At 39.0% G+C, this 20,570-nt stretch overlaps 1 protein-coding gene across 1 annotated transcript; it reads right to left on the bottom strand.

The window, feature by feature from the left end:
• Positions 1–110: 110 nt before the first annotated feature.
• On the bottom strand, positions 111–20,254 carry SLC27A2 (solute carrier family 27 member 2). Its single transcript, XM_068958710.1, has 10 exons — positions 19,707–20,254; positions 16,522–16,731; positions 15,107–15,265; positions 14,453–14,577; positions 9,630–9,824; positions 9,177–9,267; positions 7,393–7,591; positions 6,687–6,784; positions 4,013–4,143; positions 111–2,506 (listed from the first exon to the last, which is right to left on the bottom strand). Exons 1-10 carry the CDS (start codon positions 20,185–20,187, stop codon positions 2,330–2,332), a joined length of 1,866 nt encoding a protein of 621 aa, XP_068814811.1. The 5' UTR covers positions 20,188–20,254; the 3' UTR covers positions 111–2,329.
• Between the last annotated feature and the right edge of the window lie 316 nt (positions 20,255–20,570).

Raw genomic sequence — 20,570 nt, 5'->3', positions numbered from 1 at the left:
CTTATCAGCCTTGCCATGCACTAATGGACCATTCATTACCTGGGAGGCTAGAATCATTTTAACAAAATAGGCTGGTCTCAATAGGATGTAAACAATTTAGGTTACTATTTGCAACATTGATTTTTTTCAATACCTTGACCTAAACTTTATAGAGACTGCTGTAGGGACCTGTGTGTACGTACAATGCCAACATCACTTCTAAACTGTGCAAAAAGGAGGATGTAACCTTTCTAAGAGGTTTTGCCATGCAAGGGCAGTTTTAAACTCTGTGAATTTAAAACCACAGCAGCCCTGCCCTCCTGTCTCTGTTAATCAGATACAGTGCACAGGAGGCTTTGTGCAACTCTGTTCCAGGAAGATTTGCCATTGCTGAGCACCTGGAGCTTTTGTAAATCACAAGAGCATGCAGGAAGAGAAAAGGAATGATATTTTACCGTTTCGCATACCAGAAGAACTAGGAACATTAAGCTAACAGGTAGCAGGACAGACAAAAGGAGAGGGTCTCCACGCAGCAAACCAACTCATTGCTACGAGAGGGCAATGATGTAAACATTTTTCAAAAATAATTCAAAATATTAATTGGAGAAAAATCCACTGAGGGCAGTTTTAAATTCAGAGATTCTGCTGTTGAGTCAGGAAGCATAATGATTACTGGGGAACCGTTCTGAGGAAGCATTGCTAGATGCTTGCTGCCTTCTTCATAGTCATTGCCAGATAGGTGCAATAAGCCCTTGCTAAGGCAAGGTGCTGGGCCAGTATAGCTGTTTTTAAGTTACATAAGCAGTGAGTTTGGTCAATCAATCAGATCAATTTCCATACTGTTACACAACATCAGCTAAACCTACAGTGGGGTTTACCGAGGCATGTGTTGCAAGCAGCAGTAAAATTTGGCCTGCCAACACTTCCTAGTAAGTATCTATTTTATACGATGCTGTATAATTATTTGCAGTTTTTTTTTTTTAAATTATAGGAAAACCTAAAGCATACTTCATAATGAAGTATCTGGCCTGCCATTACCCTATTTATACCTAAAGGAAAATAGCTATAAGGTCTTACAAATTGTTCATATTTTATGTATGTATTACTTGGTGCATGAAAATGAAAAATGAGAGGGCACTTCTGCTTCAATGGTTAAAAGTTAATGTGAGTATCTAACCCAGACTTTCTTGGAATAGTTAATCTGAGATAACTAAGGTTCATTAACAGTCTTTGTTAATTAGTACTGTGTTTTGACTAGGGATATAAATTTTTTTTTTTTACTAATGCAGTTATAGTGACTCACCTTCTGAAATGAATATAAATATACTTGCATAAAGATGTCTTATATAGTACTCATTTTCATGTGCCAAGATGCCCAGTATGAGTGTTAATAGTTTTAACAATACATGCATAAACTGTGGGAAGGAGCCTCTGCTATACTAGCTGTCCAAGATAGTTAATGCTACTGTGGCCTTCTCTTCACATAAACAGATCAGTGGAAATTCTGTAAATACAAACGAGAATCTGTATATGATTTAAACTGTTTAAGAAAAAACCTGAATGTTAATTTCTTGGGACTTATGATGATGGTCTCAGTGTGCTGGTCAACTTGGTAGCTACAGTTAGAGTGCTCTCAGAGTCTAGATGCAGAATACTTGACCACTTGCAGATTACAACCTACTTGAGCAACTAGTGCGGCATTCCAGTTTATTCTTTATGTAGTATGCAAGCAATGATGGAGTTTTTATGCAAAGGATAAGGCAAGTTCCAGCTATAAGAGATCTTAATGCATTAATGCATAGCAAGTAAAAAATTTTTAACAAGAATGGGATTGGCCTAAAATTGTGTGTGTGTGTGTGTGTGTATGTTTCTATCTGACTAATTCTGAATTATCCTAGTACAGTCCATTTGAGCATTCAGGAAGGGGAAACCTGCTTATACACTTTCCTTAGCATGAATGTGTGACAGTCAGTTCTGACAGAACAACAGTCACAGATGCTCAACAATCAGGGTCAGTCTTGAGAAGAGTGGAGAGTTGGAAGGTGATAGCAACAATGCACTGGGTGATGGAAGCACTCCTTCTTAGAGCAGGCAGCTTAGAAAATATAAAACTCAAAAGAGGAAGGGAGCAAAAAGATGGTAGGTAAGAACTACAAGGTATGCAGGAGCGGAGAAGCCAGGCTGAAATATAACTGATGTCAGAGCAGTTCTATTTTATTAAAACGATCACTTCTTCACACATTATTTCAGATACAGATATTTGCTAATATTAATAAATAGGATTTCCTGGCAGTGTTAGAGTAACAGATGTTTTAAAAACTGATTATAAAACATGGATTTTTGGACATGCTCACAATCTGAGGTCATGTTTTTTTACTGCGTTATAAATGGCCTGGGTCATTTGTACATACATATTTTCTTTTTCATCCAGGATATACAGGCAATCTGTGATGACTGCTGGATTGAAACCCTCCTCCACTAGTTGTACTTTACGGTACTTAAAAGTTGCTGTGAGTTCAATGGCGCTCTACAAAACAAAATTAAATCTCTACTTATCAATGGCAGCATATAATTACGGCAAATTAAATCAAATATTCCATGTTTAAAGAGAATCAGAAAAAAAAAGCCTTGAACTTTTCTTCTAGGTAGTATCTATACAAAGCTACAGGTTATTAGAACATGAACAATAGCTGTTTCTTGTCTCTGAGATGGGCATTATGTATAAATCTCTACAGTGCAGAAGTCAAAGTCTTACTAATAAAGATTTAAACTATCTGCATTCATCTGATAACAGTTCAGCTATTGAGTATGTATGTGGGTCAGTAATTAAGCTGAATATAAGAAACGCTGGGGCCACAGTAGTAATTACTGAAAGGCTTTCCTCACTACCCTCTTTAAATGAGGCATGGAAACACTAGAGACTTTACTCATGCTATTTCAACTTCTACTCAGAGTCATGGCTTTGATCTGGCAGTTCATTTAATCATGCACTAGAGCTGAGTTTTTCACTTAACATCCATCAGTCAAAGGTTCGTTTAGTAAAGCTAATGTGGTAGCCAGGTAACCAAGTTGTTCAGATCACCAGTAGGGTGCAGTATCATCTTAAAGAGTAATAGTTCTTGATTGATGCAGGTTATCTGTAAAGAGTGCTTTGCAAGAAACTGATGGAGGTCAGGGTCTAAGAAAAATACTTGGAATAAGGGAAACTGACCCCATAGGAAGGTATTTGATGACAGGAGGCGGTGTTACCCTATCTGCACCTTGTTCTCAGATCAAGAGAGAGCAGAATTTTCTCTCAGAAAAGAATAGCAGAAAAAAAAAGATAGTTGGAGGTTAGGCAAGTCTCACTGCTTTACCTGGGATGGCAAGATAAACTACTGCCTTGACTGGTCAACTGTTTGTTCGTATAGTAACTCAAAAGTTTAAAGATCAATTAAGTAATTAGGGATACTAGTATCTCTGTGTTACTCCTTCTCTTGAATCAGCTCAGTTGAATACACAATCTATCTGAAATTAGGTATGTTTATTTTAAATAAATACCCTGAGAGGTTCTGTTAAAGTGAAGTTCTCACATTTTCCTAATTCAACTTAAATTTTAGTTTACAATTTAGCTATTTATTCACTAAAATGAAAAAAAAAAATCTAAGGCTGCTCTTTTGCGAGCTGTTACTTGTGAGTTGATCTTTATTTTGAACAGAACAGTTTGTGGAAGAAGTGGTAAATTGAAAACAACTCTGTTCCTGTTGCATTCCTTCAGCACACTAAGTATGATATTTTTCCACTAAAAGATCTTCCTGTTTTTATACGTTAAAATGTATCCTGTATCTGCTCATGCAGCTTTGTTTTTCCAGGATGAACTAAAACACCTGGGTCCACTTCTACTTTCATAGTGGTAAATGCCAAGAGCAAGTGAGAGTCAAAAGAAACCCTCTGAGAATTGCTAGCATAATTAGAAAGTCCATAGTCCTCACAGTAACAAGAGAAAATAGAACATGGACAGACACACAGAAGCTACTTAGGAACATTATTTTACCTTAATCCTTATAAAACGAGGTCTTGCAAAGTTTGGAAGGTGAGCGTGAACGTGTCTGTAAGTATTTTCACCATTAAATTCACTGTTTTCCTTCAGTCGAATACATGCCATTCCTATTCTGCCTTCATAGCCTGAAGGAATAATGACAGTAAATAAACATGGCTCATATCTAAATTTAAGACTTCAGACTAGTCTCTTTTTTTCCACAAATGAATCCTTCCTTCTAATGATTTTAGAAATCACACTTTCCATTAGACATCTAAGTGATTAGATTTTCTTAAGGCTTCAGCACCCTAGATGCCAAATTCTTTTGAAAGCCTAGCATCAGAATGATGGATGACAGACATTTTGAAAATCATCCTTATTTCCATGTTTTAACGCAAGCTGACTATCAAGTCCCAATGCTTAGAGGTAGAAGTCTGCCTGCAGCAGCATTCAACTGTTTGAGTTAATTTACTTTATTATAAAACACTGTAAATCTACTTATACTCATTGTGCTGACAAATTCATCCATGCAGAAAGAGGACAGAAAGAAATAAGACCCAGTTTAACGTTGTTTATCACCACCTGAATTAAGTGCTACAAGAATTCAAGTACTTCAGATTTTTTTTTTTTTAACTTGTTTTAACCACTTACTGAGAGGGCTTTTGCCCTGCCCTTTTGGTGGCTGAGGATGGGGCACAATATAAACACTAACCTTGTCGTGTTATTTCTGTTGTTTAGAATTAAAAATACTTCAAGAAGATCAGATCAGATCTTGGTATATTACATATTCATAAATAATCCTATGTTCACGTCTGTTATGTTTTTATGAAATGATTCTGAAAGGACAAGTACTGTTTAAGTTGATTATGGGGAAATGGAAAAAAGGAAAGTGGCATTTAACGCTTAAAGAAAAGCAGAGCGCAAGAATATGCAAGTTTAAGATGAAGGGTTCTACAGTTCCTTTTGAGCTACCTGGCTCTCTCTTACCTTTCATACCATATACTCAAGCTACCTAGCATTCAAATTTGTTTATTCAGAATCTAGAGTACTGAATTAGAATTCTCAGGCAGGGCACACAATCACCTCCAGCTACATTACTAAAGTAAAAACATTTCTGTACCGCGTAAAGCAGAAAAAAACTTAAATACAAAATCCAATGGCAAAGTGAGAGCTGGGTTTGAACAATCATCCTTTTTTTTTCCATAAAGCTGATCCATAATGGGGTATTAGCACCTCTTCTACATGGTTTTACAAGAGCATTGGGAATGAGAATGTATTTTCCTCTTCTCCTGCAGGGTAATTTGAGAAATACATAAAGAACTCTAGACTACTTCTGCGGTTACCTTGCTTTTGAAATGTCTCCTAGGGCAACAGTGTGTTTATCACTACTGCAAAGCAGTTGAAAACGTGAGTGATTTAAAGAGAGAGGCTTTAATTTTACTTCAATAGATAGTGAAGGCATAAATGATTAATAAAAGGAGCTTTTTTTTTGTTTCTTTGAATTAAATCCACTATTGTGATAGACCACCTTGGTTCATAAAGAAAGATTCTTATTATTCTAGCCTCAGAAACACCAAGAATTTCTATTCTCATCTCTTCTACTTTTAGTAGAGAAAACACTAGACGGATCAGAATATTAATAGAAATTCTCATGTGTTGAGCAAATGGTGGAAGGAGGTGGTAGGTGTAGGAAGAAAGAAATCTCTAACACTGTCCTCCAGTTCCGAAATACTAATTTGTCAGTGATGTGACTCACGTTATGATATATTATAGTCTGGAAGGTTTTATGGAAAAATTTGATGCCTGTTAACTTTTATAGGAGCCACCTTCTTAGACTCAAACTTCTCCAAAGGGCATAGAACATACTAGGCTGACTGGTCCAAACCACAAGTGCAACACTAGTTCAAATTGTGATCCAGATTTCATTCCAGATCTAATCTTGGGTTTTTTTTTTTATTTCAGATCCCTGCGCTACACTATAAGAATGAATTCCATTTTAACTGTCCATCACAACACATTTGCAGTGAGGAGCTAGATGAGCGTCCTGTGAAACTTAGGCAAGTGAGCTACATGGACAGGAAGGAGGTAACTCTAAAATACAGGAGAAAAAGAAAGTAGAATAAAGCTGTCTGTTCCCTCTTTTGTCCACCAATACATCTGGGAATCTGCATTAAGCAGCAATGCCTCTCAATTTTTAAAAAAATAATAGCTGTCGTACGGTTCTAAAATTTCACAATTTGAGTAGAAGAAAGGCAGTGCTTTAGAACTTTTTGCATTGCTTCAGACTGCTAAGGAAAGGTGCAGAACAGGGGAATCAATTTCTTAAGTGACTTTCTTGTTCTTCTAGAAATTCCTTTTGTGCCTGTTTTGTTTGTCTCGTTCTACAGTAGCTGTAGAGCTATGTTGCTGTAAAACATACAATGCCATTTGTATCCAAGATACTCGGTCTCAAATCTTCTTCCATTTTCCTGTTAATATTCTTACTGTATACTATATTAATATAAGCTTTGGCTATGTTTTCTCAGCTAATTAACGCTGCATACATTGAAATTATGCAATGTATCAAACGTAACTTGTGAAAAATAGAGAAGCTAAAGCAGGACTACTTATACTCTACACTTCGCAGCATAACAACATTTTGTTAACGTACAAAAAAATCATTGTCATACTTCAGGTGTTTAATTTATACCTGGAACGGATACTCCATATACAATAACTTCTTGCACATAGTCAAGCAATCCTAAAACGTCTGCAACTTCAGTTGTAGAAACATTTTCCCCTTTCCACCTGGAATATAAGCAGTTGATAGAGGTCATGATTTCTATGTATATTACTCACAGTGATCTGTAGCATTTTAATGTCTGACTTTATAATGGACTGAGCACTGAGCTTGAGATCAGAGAGCAACTTTTCACTGGGACCAGGGACCTGTTATCAAAAGTAGAGAAAAACATGCTGCAAATTTTACAGCATGTTCCAGAATATTCAAATCTCAGTAGCATCTAACACACTTAGCTTATTCCTGCTGAATAGAGCTTTAAACAGACTAAAAAACAAAATACTACTTACATTAATTTCTATCCTAGGCTCTATAAACTCTGTTTAAAAGATCTAGTGAATGTGAAACACAATGGCTTGTGAGTGTGAATGGATTCTGCCTAATGAGAACTATTCAAAATAATATTCATTTATCATCCTAAACTGAACTTGTTCTAGTTTGTGTATATGAATGCAACTGATTAAAATACAACAAAGGTGACAGAGTCCTCTTTTTCCTGAGTAAAGTCAGAGAAAATAGTTTTCATCAGTCAGTATGAAATGCTTGAGCATGAAATCAGACTTGAGAATGAATCAATATTTTTTTCAGCAATAAGCATTTAAATAAATACACTAACCGGAATGTGTCTCCAGTTCTATCATGGAAATAAATGAAGTTGTCATTGTCAATCACTAAAAGGTCACCACTATTAAAATATAAATCCCCTTTTTGGAAGACATCTCTTAATTGCTTCTTTTCTGTTTGGTGTTTTGCTCCTGCATAGCCACTAAATGGTGCGTATTTGGTGATTCTGCAGATCAGTAGTCCTGGTTTACCTATGAAAAGGAGAAATATTTGCTATTTGTTTAAAAGCACAGTGGAAATTGCTAAAACTAACCAATTTTCATTACACTATCGAGGTCTGCAGATATTACAGGAATATTTGAGAATTTTTCCTATAATCATCCTCCTTAAAAATTAGCTTTGGAGGTGCAGACTGAGCTTCTTCTTGTCCTCTTAATTCATAAGCTCTCAATAGGAATACCTGTAGATAATACAAATTATCACCTGCCTGTATTAACGCAGAAGAAAGTCTTTGTCTTGTCTGATACCAGTTAAGTGGAAAACAGTTGCTCAGATTCTCCAGGCAGCTTTCTAAACCTCAGTTTAAAGCACGTGACTCAATAGGAACTGTGTCTACAAAGGCAACCTACACGTAACACCAGCAATGTCTTCAAAAAGTCACTCTCCATACAAGTTACTTCTGTGTATCTCAGTTGGTGGGACTTACTCACCTCTCAACCAAAAGAATCAATAGCATTTAGAAACCAAATGCCTTGGGGTTCAGCTTGCTTACTTTGAATGCAAAATTGCCCAAAAGGCTGCTTAGTATGTTCTTTACTCTTTCATTTGCTATAGCTGGAGTAATTTGTGAAGGGAGAAGGAACACCTATATGTTTATATAAATTGAAACTCAACTGCAACATAACAGTCTGTTGCCATCCTATTTTCCAAGCCTAGGATTTTACATTTTTACATTTTTTTTACATTCAAAATTTTTCTCTCTTACACTACAGGTATTTTTTCACTCCTCCCCAGTTCAACAACTAAAACGTTAGTTGTACATATGTAAATACTAACACAGAGGAATGTACGTGTGGGCATCCCTCCTCAAACTCAAGTCACTGCCCAAGGAGAGTCAACACAAGAGAAGATGCCTATGGGGCAGATTCTCTGTTAACGTAACTGCTACGTTCCTCAGCAGTGGGCATTTAACATAGCTGGTTATCTGTCCGCAGTTCCATTATACAAAGACATGTCTCACCATCCAGCCTGGGGTGCTCATTCAGATTCCTCCCTCACACAAATGACTGGACACGCAAAAGAATCCAACAAAATCACAAGCATCTGAAGTATTTGATTTAAACCCAGGTATGCCTGTGCCAATAAATAAAGCTTTGAAAACTGATGTTAAGGTAAAGTATAAACAAAGTATTTTCATGTGTGTTTTTTCTATTGCCAATGATGAAGAGTTTCAGTGACAAAAAGAATTCCTTTCTGTTTAGCAAATGTTTCTGTAGTGGCATGTTAAGTACAAAGTCTGAGAAGAATTAAATAACTCCAGCTGAAAGTCAAGATCTGTACGCAAAGGTAAAAATGTTAGTATGTTCATTACTAAAACCAGAAAAATTACGAAAATCAAAGTATACACTTCCTTGATTCCCCACTGTACTTCTACCTTTCTGTTAAGTTGTATTACAATAGTACAATATTTTAAATGGATTTTCTAACTTCTGTTTTAAAACTGGCCTACTCAATGCCACTTCTCAGCATCTTTCCAGATAAAAGTGTTGAGTAAGATATAGTATTTTAAAAAGTACACACCCTTCTGAGCTTTTTTAAAAGGAGTTAAGTTTTTACCTTTGGGAACTCTTATGCAGTATCCATTCTCATCTCGGACTGGCTCATCTTTCTCTACGTCATATTTAATCAGTTCATAGCGTAAGATTTTCTAGTGAAAATTTGCAAAATGTATACATGCATGAATATTCAATCTCTGAAAAAGATTTTCAGAATTATGCTACATATTCAGCTTTTTCTTTAACAGGAGCCAAATATCTCACATTTCAACTGGATGTGCTGGGTGTAAACGTTCTTCTGCCTGAACTACTGAGAGATGTCAGTGGTATCTAGCATGGGCACTTACAGACTGTACTTGGGGACGTCTCTGTAATTCTTCTCTCTGGGCGCATTTGTCAAACGCATAACTGGGCCCTGGGCTCTTCACAATTTGTCATGCCTAGCGTGGGCCCTTGGCACTATACTCAATTTCACCAATAAGGGCAGAATGTCAAGATTTGTTATTCTTCTTACCTTCTGTAAGCAGTTCACTCTTCCCACTGCACCAATTTTTCCAGTATAATTAACAAAGGAAATGTTCCCCTCAGTTGAAGCATAAAACTCTAGAATACTAATATTTCCAAATCTTCGGATAAATTCCCTCCAAACATCAGTCCTTATCCCGTTTCCTATGGCAAGTCTGACTTTGTGATCCTGATCATTTTTTCTCTAGAAATGAGAAACAGTCATGAATTAGTGTTTCGCTACTAAATGAAAGCTTCTACAGCTGGAAAACTCTGAAGGAAACTTTAGGCTAAAGTATTGAGCATACTCTGAAGTAAAACATGTGCAAATGTCATTGCAGTTGAGCACGTGGTTATAATGTGTATAAAAGGAGAAGAAATTACTGAACGAGTTGGGCTAAATATCTATCTGACTATTGTTAGGAGTTAACTTGAATTGGAGGAGGACAGGAACAATTAATTATGTGCAGAAAGCCAGAATGAAATCCAGGTGCCATGTTAACCTATTTTGTTTGTAAGTCTTGTGGCGACTATCTGTTGAAGAGTAATTCACCTTGAATTCAGTAAAAGATTTGCATGACCTAAAATGGTGTTGGGGGAGGGGAAGGAAATCACTGGTAGGAATCTTTGTTAGCAAACTTTCCACCATTATAACTGAACAGTGCAGGATGTTAAAAATGCTATTACAACATTTCATTCATTTTTTAAATAGTGCTATGAGACCTTTCTGTTTACAAAGTAAAGTGACAAACATATATTGATGATGATAGTCCTGCTTATGCCTTCTCTTAGATGTTTGTATTTATCCTCAACAATAGGAAGCACTGAATTTCATTATATACTTGTAATTCATAAATATTTCTAATGTGCTAATGAGTAAAAAGAGTTGAAAGGATGTTAGCAAAATAGAGGAAGGTTGTTTTGTCCCACTCCTGCCTTTTTCTCCAACTGTTCCTTGAAATACATGATTTAATAGTACTTTAAGGCATAAAGAGTCTTTTAAATATGTAATGGCTTAATAACTCGGAATACTTCACTGATAGAATAGTCTTATTCCATCAGCAAGAGACCAGAGTGTGCATTTGTGCAGAATAGGTATGTTAGCTCCATGTCTTTCAGGGAATAGTGTGCAAAGGACAAGGTTCTAGATGATGGGGCTGGAAGACAAGCATGGAACACTGGAAGTTCAAACTTCTCTATGTTGCTCTTCTCAGGGGTGCTTCAAGACAGGCATTTGGCCATTAAGACAAAAATGAATTGGTTTTATTGGTTCTATTGGTTTTTTGTCCTTCTTTTGCCCCAGAAGGACAAAAACTGCCACATTAAAATAGATGCAATTTTTAAATACTGTAAAACTTCAATTTTATTCTGGACCAGTCATATAACTTCTGGATTATTACTGCTTTTCTACCGGATACAGTCTAGCAGTGGATGTTTAAATTTAATCTAAAGAAGAAATATATTAATATATCTTCCTCTCTGAGATACTGAGAGATATGCCATTACTATGTCAGAGCAGAACTAAACTGCAAATGGAACAACCAAATTTATCTGCTGAAAGTCTGCATACTGTCCAAACTAATTCCTGTTCACTTTTTACACAATCTTTTTGTTGTAGACACTGCTCTACAACAGTGTGCTTAATACCCTAGTCTCTCCTGGAGAGTTTTTTCCAACTCCAGTTGACTGGAGTTTGTAGGTCTGAACTTAGAATACTTCTATTTTGAAATGTTTCACTGGGGACAGGTTGCTGCTTAGCTCCATGCTGTCCCTCATCTCTTGTTGAGATCTGTATTTTCAATCCCCTCCCCACCATTTGCTTAGGCAAATAGAGAAAACTTATTATTTAGCCATTCATTAGTCACTGGAAGGAAGAAGGGATATCCCTTGAGGTGATTTCTCTAATACTTGGACTGTTCATTGGTTCTGACATGACTATTTTTACGTTAGCTGCAAATAGTCAGAAAACTGTGACACACATTGGCCTTTTTTCTTCTGTGCGTATTCAAGGGAAATAAATGGTAGCACTAATAAAGGTTACTAGTGCAATAAGGAAATTCAGTAATGAAAGGGCATTAGTTAAGGCAGATAACACCTTACATTAATGTGGATTTCACTTATACTGTGAGTTCCTCATGGCAAACACCATTTCTTTGTTACATCTGCTATAATAGGCCAAACCCTCTTGGCACCACTACTATTTAAGTAATAATATCCACAAAATCAAGTTCTTGTACTCTAAGCTGTTAATTGCATCTTTCTGGGAGATTTGTGAACTCAGAGTAGCTTGCTTATGGGTACATGGCACCAGACACTAAGCTTGTAAACTTTACTTATGTAAAAGTGCTTTCTCCACTCATGTTGCATTCTCTATATTGAGTAAATAAAAAAATCCTATGTTAGATAATGGAAGCTTAGCAACCTGGGTCTTACTGAAAATCTGGTCTTTGTAGATAAGCAGACACCAATAATGTGTAACCTCTAAGATACCTCAAATACGACTCAGCTGTATTATTCAGTTCTTTCATTGGGCTTCAGGTTTAGCCATTCAGGCTCATCAGCTTATCTAACTAATCTGTTGTTTTTAATTACCAGGTCATTTTAAGGATTAAGCTAGATGTCTCTATGTGGCTAACATTACCAAATTCACTCAGCCCATTCAGGGACTGATTTATACTTTGCTGACATCTGCAAATGTCTTTTAGATACTGATTAAACTCAGGAAGTTACAGAGTATTATGCCCTGTGATTCAGTTATGTTCGTATATGTATCCTGACTAAAAAAGGACACAACTCTATCAAACATAAGTATATGAGCTCATTCTTTAAGCTTATTGTCTCAGTAAAATTGCTATATGAAAGGAAATAATTTTTCACTTTGTATCCCCTTCCCTCCCACCTCCCCCCCCCCCGGATATTTTACTTCTACCAGTTGAGTACTGGATAATTATGACTGCTTTGCTAATTGGGATTTTCCAAGAGCAGCAGCACTGCTAGGTAACTTACCACCACCTGTAAATACATGTTTGGAGTGCCCAGTTTCTTTAACACTGCTTACATCTTCTTCACCCACACTTTTTGATGATAACTACTGCTCTGATCCAGAGGCCTACTCTTAAGATTATTATAAAACTTTATGTTATTAACTGTTCATTTTGGGCTAGCAACTCATGAAGAAATACTATTAAGAATAGTAGAATCTTGCTTATATACCAATTTCCTGAAAAAGTCTACTGATCTCAGTGAAGTTATTTCATATCTCTGTAATCAGCAACAGAAAAAAACTTTGATATTTTGCACACATACGTGAATCACAAATAAACTGCAGACCTGTTCCTCTGTTCTGACTTACGGTTATCAAATGGTGCTAAGAAAACTGATTGATATTACCTTCATTCTTACTAAATTCTAATTGCTACCCACAAGGCTTAACTCCATGAAAGTAATTTTTTGCAAGGACATTTTTGAAATCAAGGATTAAGTAATATGACTGGAGGGATCTTAGCAGGAAGGTATTTATGAATAGATGCACTATCGTGACAGTATGTTAAGTGTATCTTTAGAAGTAGCTATGCTTAAATAATCTCATTAAAACTTTCACTGGGGGGGAGGGAGGGGGGTCACAATTGTCTTGGGCTAAGGTTTCCGACCTTCAAAATACCCAAGTATCACATTGTCCAAATATGAAATGACATAGCTCCTTTAGTTCCTAGGGAGTCCCTCACTGATTTTTGGTTTGCAGAGTGATCTATAAGGTGTGTGTTTTCTCCATCCATTTTAACAGAAATAAAAGATTAATTGTGATTATTCCACTGTTCAAAGGAGTGGTTAATTCAAGCCACCAGCTCTTTTTTCCTTGAAAAAATGTCATGTTAGTGTGCCATGAGATCGTAAACCTCATTAGAGAAGAGTATAGCTTTTTAGTACTATCTAAGATTCCCCACATCAACATTCTGTTTGCTTTGGCACTGTATAAATGGTAAATAAGAACACTGCTTACTGTGTTATTTTAATTGACTGGATGTATTTGATGATTAATATGTAAAGTTCTTTCAAACTCAAATCTTTGGAATAGTTTATTTTATTCGGAACTGGTTCCTTGAACTCTTACTAGTCCCAGCTCATGTCTGGAGATCAGCAAGATCTCATCTGGAGTAATATCTTTAATATTCTGCAAAAAGTAACTTTAGCTCTTGTGCAGAAAGAACTACTTAAACACAAAACTTACTACACTAAATTATACCTAGAAGTTTTCAACACTGTTATTGCCACAGTCCATGCACTTTTCATTTTAATATTTTGACTTTCCAAAAGCATTCCTGGGCCAGAGAGAACATTACATACATACAGGGAGAAGCCTTTTGCAGTAACAGTATATTACAATTTGATTAACAAAGCATAATGGGAAAGTGAATCACATATGTAGCTCATGCTGATCAAACAATGTTTTTCCAATAAAGTAATAATTTTTGCTAAACTTTCATGGAAAACATTGTTAACTGGGAACTGATCACTCTGACTTAGAAAAAGACTTTTTCAAAATCAAGAAGTATGTTTTTGCTCTAAGGCTTCCCCTGCTCCTCTCTTTTCCATTCCGGAGTGGCCAAAAGCCACTCCAGAAATCGAGGGAGAGTTACATCCATTGCCTTTATGCAAGGGGAGGTTTTTGGCCATGTAGTGCACAGTAAGCTCAATGAACCTGATAGATGCTAAGTTATGGATCATTTGTGACTGTTAATGTGTATTAGCTTTTCCTTACAGTTAGATTTTCTTTGAACATAGTCAATACTCCTAGTCTAATTAGCCACACACACACACACAAAGTAGAGTTACCTGTGGCACACTGCATAAATACCGAAGCACTTCCCCAATATATTGTATCACTGTTACATTGTATTTCCTGCAGTCATCCCAGAACTGGCTTGCTGAAAATCTGGCACGCAAAACAATAGTTGCACCTGTGTAGAAGTAGTAAAACAAAAACCAGAAGGATCAATTGTTGTGATATCATAAGACTGTCTAGAATTTCTTAGTGCAACATTGTAGAAAACTTGGAAAATTAGGGTTTTATAGGTTTTTAGAAATATTTTTCCTAAAACATATTGAAATACAGTCCACGCTGAATAATTCAACCTCTATTTCTGTTCATCAAAAAGTTAAAAGCTATTATGGTAGATGAAACATATGGCACTCTGTACTGCTTAGCCCAAAGACTATGCAAAGAGCTGTCATGTAAGATAGGACATATCCTGTTTGTCCAGGTGCTGAAATAAACTCTGTATAGGGCAAATATCTGTGTAAGTCATGTGAAAAACAGGGAGTAATCAGAAATGAGAACATCTCTTGAATTATGCGGTCCCAGATTATTGGGACATGTGTAACCAACTATTTCACTTCAAGGCTGGTAGCTAAGAAGCAACTCTGTATGATCACATCTGTGCATGAATTCCGTGCAGTAACACTTTGTGCTAGTCGAGTGTGTTGTACCTTTCATGATGCATCCATGGACTCCAATGAGGAGCGCAGAGCTGTGATAGAGTGGTAGAGCAGTATACACAATATCTTCTGAGGTAACCTTGGCAGCATCAAACAAACCACAAGCTAGCATTATTCGTTCATGGTTTATCACCGCAGCCTTGGGAAGACCTATTTAAAGCCAGCCAAAAAGGTGAACAATAAACATAGTAACACCACTCAGTTTCACAAGGATTTAAGGGTTTCTTCTCTTTTATTCTCCGATGCTTGCATTAGACTCGGCAAATTATAGTTCCAGAGTTTAGGGAAGCATGCATTTCGTGTCTAGAACACATGTTAGGGTTTAGCCTTAGTGAGGCTTAGAGTGTCTTCCTACAAGTAACTTTTAGGTGATTATCTCCCATTAAGTGTCCAAATTCCCAATACTCTGGTACCTAGGAATAAGTACCTAGAGAATGGGGAAAAACAGGTACCAAGGAATGAGATTGGAAGAATTTAGCACGCTGAGCAATGCGAATGGTAATGCTAAAGCAGCAATGAGTCTGAAATCTTGCATCTCTCCTGGAATTAGGTATTTCCTTACAGCTCTGAATCATCTTATGTGAAATTGGAATTTATATTACAAAATCTTTTCCTGGTTTCCCATCATACACTGCTGAACTGACTACTTCTTTATTCTTGTGAAATAAATGCTAGAAGACAAAGTGACGGCAGCGCTTTCCATTTATGTAAGAATGGAGCTGTTAGAGCTCTTACCAAGGATGAAAGACACCTGAGATGTTGGTATTCTGCAGCCTAAAAGGATTCAAATTCATGCTTCCTCCCTTCCAGGGGAGTGCTGTTCACTGAAAGGCTAAAGGAATAAGCTAGGGTGGAGTCATACCTTACCTTGTCTTCACCCTTGTCAATGAGTTTGCGCTGTAGCTGAGTGCTCCTAACACTAGATACCTTTTTGTAAGGCAGGCAGCAGCTCCTATACCAGCTACAGTTTTGCATAGTGGCTATGACTAGCTGTACTTCATGCTGCATTCACTGTTTTTGGTACTCTGGCACCCAAGGACTTCATGGCTGGCATTTAGAGTTCATGATCCAAAGTACAGGTGTGCGATGGGTGCTGAGACACATAATTAAGCCAGCAGTGTCTCCAGGGACAAGAGACAGCAGATGCACGGTTACTTTACTGGCAGAAAACATGTATGTTTAATTGGCTTCTACACCCTTCCCTCCCCACAGACTTGATGCTTAAAGTCAGCCTATGTTCTGTATGCTTTTTTGGTTTTAGATATCAGTATCAATTTTTCATTCACCTCAGAGGGAATGAATAAGCACAAGAATTATGCGACGTGACAGATTCTTTCCTTACTCAAAAATCATAACGTCAGGAAGCATGTGTGACCTTCCATACCGTTTTTATGAATTTACATTACCTGTAGTACCAGAGGTATAAATGTACATGGCAGGAGTTTTAAAGGTTATATCTGATCTCCAAGACAATGGAGTAGGCTCATCTGAAGCAGCATCTATTTTATCAAGAAAGCTCTCAACTCCGTCTGTAGCAGATGTCCTGCTTAGGTAATAAACTTTAACATTTTCTTCCTTCAACAATGGCAGTATTTCTTCAACAGATTCCTTCAACTCTTAAAGGAGCAGAAAAAAAAAGTATTATAACAAAATTCTGTACTATTCAGTGAACTGTACTATCAGTGCATCAACTTTTGCCTCAGGAGCTTTCATATTTAATTGCTGTTAGAGAAACTCATGCCCAAGTCACTTCAGAATCCAGCAAAAGAACTGAAGAGAAATGGTGTCTCCCCGCAGAACTGGGACTTATATGATCTTCTGCAGCAGGAGATTGAATGGACAAACAGAATTAAAAAGGTGCCATCCAGGCACACTTCCCTGTGCCTGCACACCCTGAGGTAGCAGGCACCTGGCCTAACTAGCTCCATGTTGCTAATGTTTCGTCTCCACAGTGAGAAATGCCTTACCTAGCAACTGCTCACACAAAAGTAGGTGCTACTTAAATCTCACCATGTTTTATGCACGAAGATGAGCCTTACCTTTATAAAGTCTCAACACACCGAGGAGAACTGCAAAAGTGACTTACTCCATAAGTAATGGAACTACTGACGCCTGGACTCCCAGGTAGTTGTGTCCTACCTCTTCCTATGTCTGTCTCCTCCACATGCCCCATTCCCCCATATATTCCCTCCAGTATCTCCAATCAACAAGAGACAGCATGAGTGCAGATATATGCAATCTGAGGAGGCATACTCCCTGCATCATCAAGTCCTGCCTGCCTTTCTCTTACTGAAGCAGTAATGCTGATCTCTCTCCTCTACCGGCTAACAACTTCTACCAAGTCTGAAGGTACGTAATCATCCTTGAAACTTTTATTCCCTTAACAAATGGAACTAGGTAATGGATTCAAGAGTTGTTAGCAAGATGAGCAGACAGTTGATGCAATTGTATATACCTTATTTCCTTAGAAATCTAGACTAAATGCCTTCCAGAATTATCCATTCAAACAATTTAAAATGAATCCTCAACACCTTTCATTGAAATATCATAATATAAAACCTTTTCATAATGGTATCTATTTTTTCAGCACCTATTTTATTTCAAAACAGAGAGTAAATAAAATACTACTAAATTAACAAATCTCTCAGGAATTTTAATACTGAGAATTAATGCTATTACTCAAAACTGTATTTTCAGTTTAAGTGACTACAGATGAAGCCCAGACCTGCATCAGAAGGTTGTCCCAATTGCACAAAAGCAAACTTTTCAAGTCTCTCAGACTTTAGAATCCTCCATCAAACAGTTCTGAACTTCTGCTGAAACTTGGGTCCAAAAAATATCCTGAGATTACAAGGGATGTCCCTTTGCCACTGAGCTACTCATGAACATCTCATGGAGGCTTCTGTTAGTGAACAGCTAAGGACATCTCAAAATATTAGTATAGCCTGGTCTGTCTTCCTCTGTTCCACCATGTTCTCTGGCACCCCACAGATGCTGCACAAAGAATAAAGCTGGATGGGGAAGAGTTTCGCTCCTGAGCCACAATCAGCCATGAAGGAAAGAAAATAAGGCCCTTTATTAATAAGGCACACATTTTACAAGCTGGCACCTTAGAGATGAATAATTCTCCAGGAAACTTGTAAATTCATTTTTGTTGTAGATATCATTGATAGCATATACTCTGTATTAATTAATTCAGCATATTTTTTTTTCTGGAAACTTGCCTATGGAAGCACACAGACATGATCATGTATTATGATAAGTTCTGATGAGGCAATATTTACCTTTTGCCTAAAGAAGCAAGATAATAAAGGATGAAACTTAATAAGGACAGAGAGCATCAAGGTCCAACAGAAAAAGACTTCTTTCCTTTCCTTATATTCAGCAATCACTAGTGGATTTAAGCATGTAGTAAACTTTCATTAATAAAGCTCAATTTTCAGCAAACTTTTTCGTTAAAAATTCCCTTCCCAGAGCTGAAGGCTTTTTTAGAAAATTTGAGGTCAATACCTGATTACTCAAATTGTTGAGAAGGAAGGAGAAAAATTAATTTTCTCTTGCACACATTAGTTTTTCCCATAAATGTTGATAAATACCAATTAATTTTGAAGAGATTGCAGAGATTCTACAGAACTTATTTTCAGTGAAGTAGAAACTGATCAAGAAAGGAGAAAACTTAGTGTTTAAACTCCTAAAGTTTGGGGCGAGTAAAATACTTTGATCACATGCAGTAGAAGAATGAGTTCAACTATCTAAGCTGAGAATGGGTATATATTCATGTAAATGTTTTTAACTCTGGGCAGACAAACAGTGTCTTTGACTTCCCGTACAGTCAGGCATTCATATATGTACATATATACAAATATATATATACAGAAAGCTGAAAGACTAGGCATGAAATAAGGTTTCTATTCAATGTGGAACAGAATGCAGTTTTCCACTTAAAACAAACCAACACGTCTATTTTATGAAAAAGTAGTGTGGTTCATCTAGGTGTGTTCACTTTTTTGTCTTTGAATTGAAACTTGACACAAACTTTTATAGAGACTGCAACCACCTTAAGGTGTCTAAGTCACTGTCCAGTTACACCAAGAGGATTCTTTTGCATGACCGTAATTGTTTCTTTCCAACCTGAGCATTACTGTGAACATTAGGAATAACGTTGTGTGACTGAGGGTTATTTTAGCACTATGGCTTCATCAACCTTATCAAATAACAGAGCACCTGAGCGCAATTCTCTTGTCTCACACATGATCAGAAAATGCAAACATGGGGTAAATTATCCAGAAAACTCTTCTTTCCCTCTGGTCTGATGTAACCTCTCAAATCCCCAGGTTCAGCTCTTGGATGCCGAGGTACCAGCAGAAGCAGCCAGGCCCTGCTCTTCAGCACCCTGCAGCGGCCGGCCGGCCACCCGAGGCGCCGCGGGGCATGGGACACCCAACCGCCCCGGGGAGACTCGGGAAGGCCCCACGGGCGAGACCCGACCACCCGCGGGGGTGCCCCCGCTGCGCGGAGCAGCCTCCGCTCGTTCGGCCCGTGGGTTTTCTCCCCAGCGACCGCGGCCCGCCTCAGCGGCTTCTCTCCTCACCTGGGGCCGCCAGCAGCACCGTGGCCGCGCTGCTCTGGAAGCAGCGCAGCAAGGACGTCGCCCGGACGTTGCAGTTGAGGCAAGCCATGGCGCAGCCCAGCTTGGCGCAGCCCAGCCAGACCCAGACGTAGGCGGGCCGGTTGCCCATGAGGAGGGCCAAGCAGCCGCCCGCTCGCAGCCCCGCGGCGTCGCGCAGCGCCCGCGCCGCCTGGCTGCTCCGCCGCTCCACCTGCTCGTAGGTGGAGACCTCGTCGCCGAAGAGCAGCAGCGGCTTGTGCGGCGTCCGCGCCGCCCGCCGCGCGAAGACGTCCAGCAGGGTGCGGGCGGGACGGCCGGCTCCGGCTCTGCGCGCCCTCCCCGCCACCCGCGCCATCGTGAGGGCGAAGCGTAAGTCCTGTAAGAAGTAGGGCCGGGCGCAGCGCAGCAGGAGCGGCAGGAGCAGCAGCAGCCCCGCCAGCGCGGTGCACAGCGCGGGCACCATGGCGCCGCGCTGCTGCCCCTGCTCGTCCCTTCTCTCACGCCCCGCGCGCGCTCGGCCACAACGGCCGCGCCTCGCGGAGGGGGGGGGCGTCACCAACGGCCGCGCCTCGCGGAGGGGGGGGGGGGGCGTCACCAACGGCCGCGCCTCGCGGAGGGGGGGGGCGTCACCAACGGCCGCGCCTCGCGGAGGGGGGGGCCACCAACGGCCGCGCCTGCTCCCCCTCACAGCGCCAGAGCCGCCTCTCGGTCCCCGTTTCACGGAGGGGGGGGGGTCGCCTCCCCTCCAGGTCCCCGCTTCTTCCGTCGGCGCCTCTGGGGCAGAACCGAGCACCGTGCCCTGCTTCTGCCCTGGCACCAGCAAGGGCTGACTGACCTGCAGAGCCG

Source organism: Struthio camelus, chromosome 12 (assembly GCF_040807025.1).
Source record: "Struthio camelus isolate bStrCam1 chromosome 12, bStrCam1.hap1, whole genome shotgun sequence".
In the NCBI taxonomy this organism is placed as follows: domain Eukaryota; kingdom Metazoa; phylum Chordata; class Aves; order Struthioniformes; family Struthionidae; genus Struthio; species Struthio camelus.
This window is presented reverse-complemented; position numbering and strand designations above follow the sequence as displayed.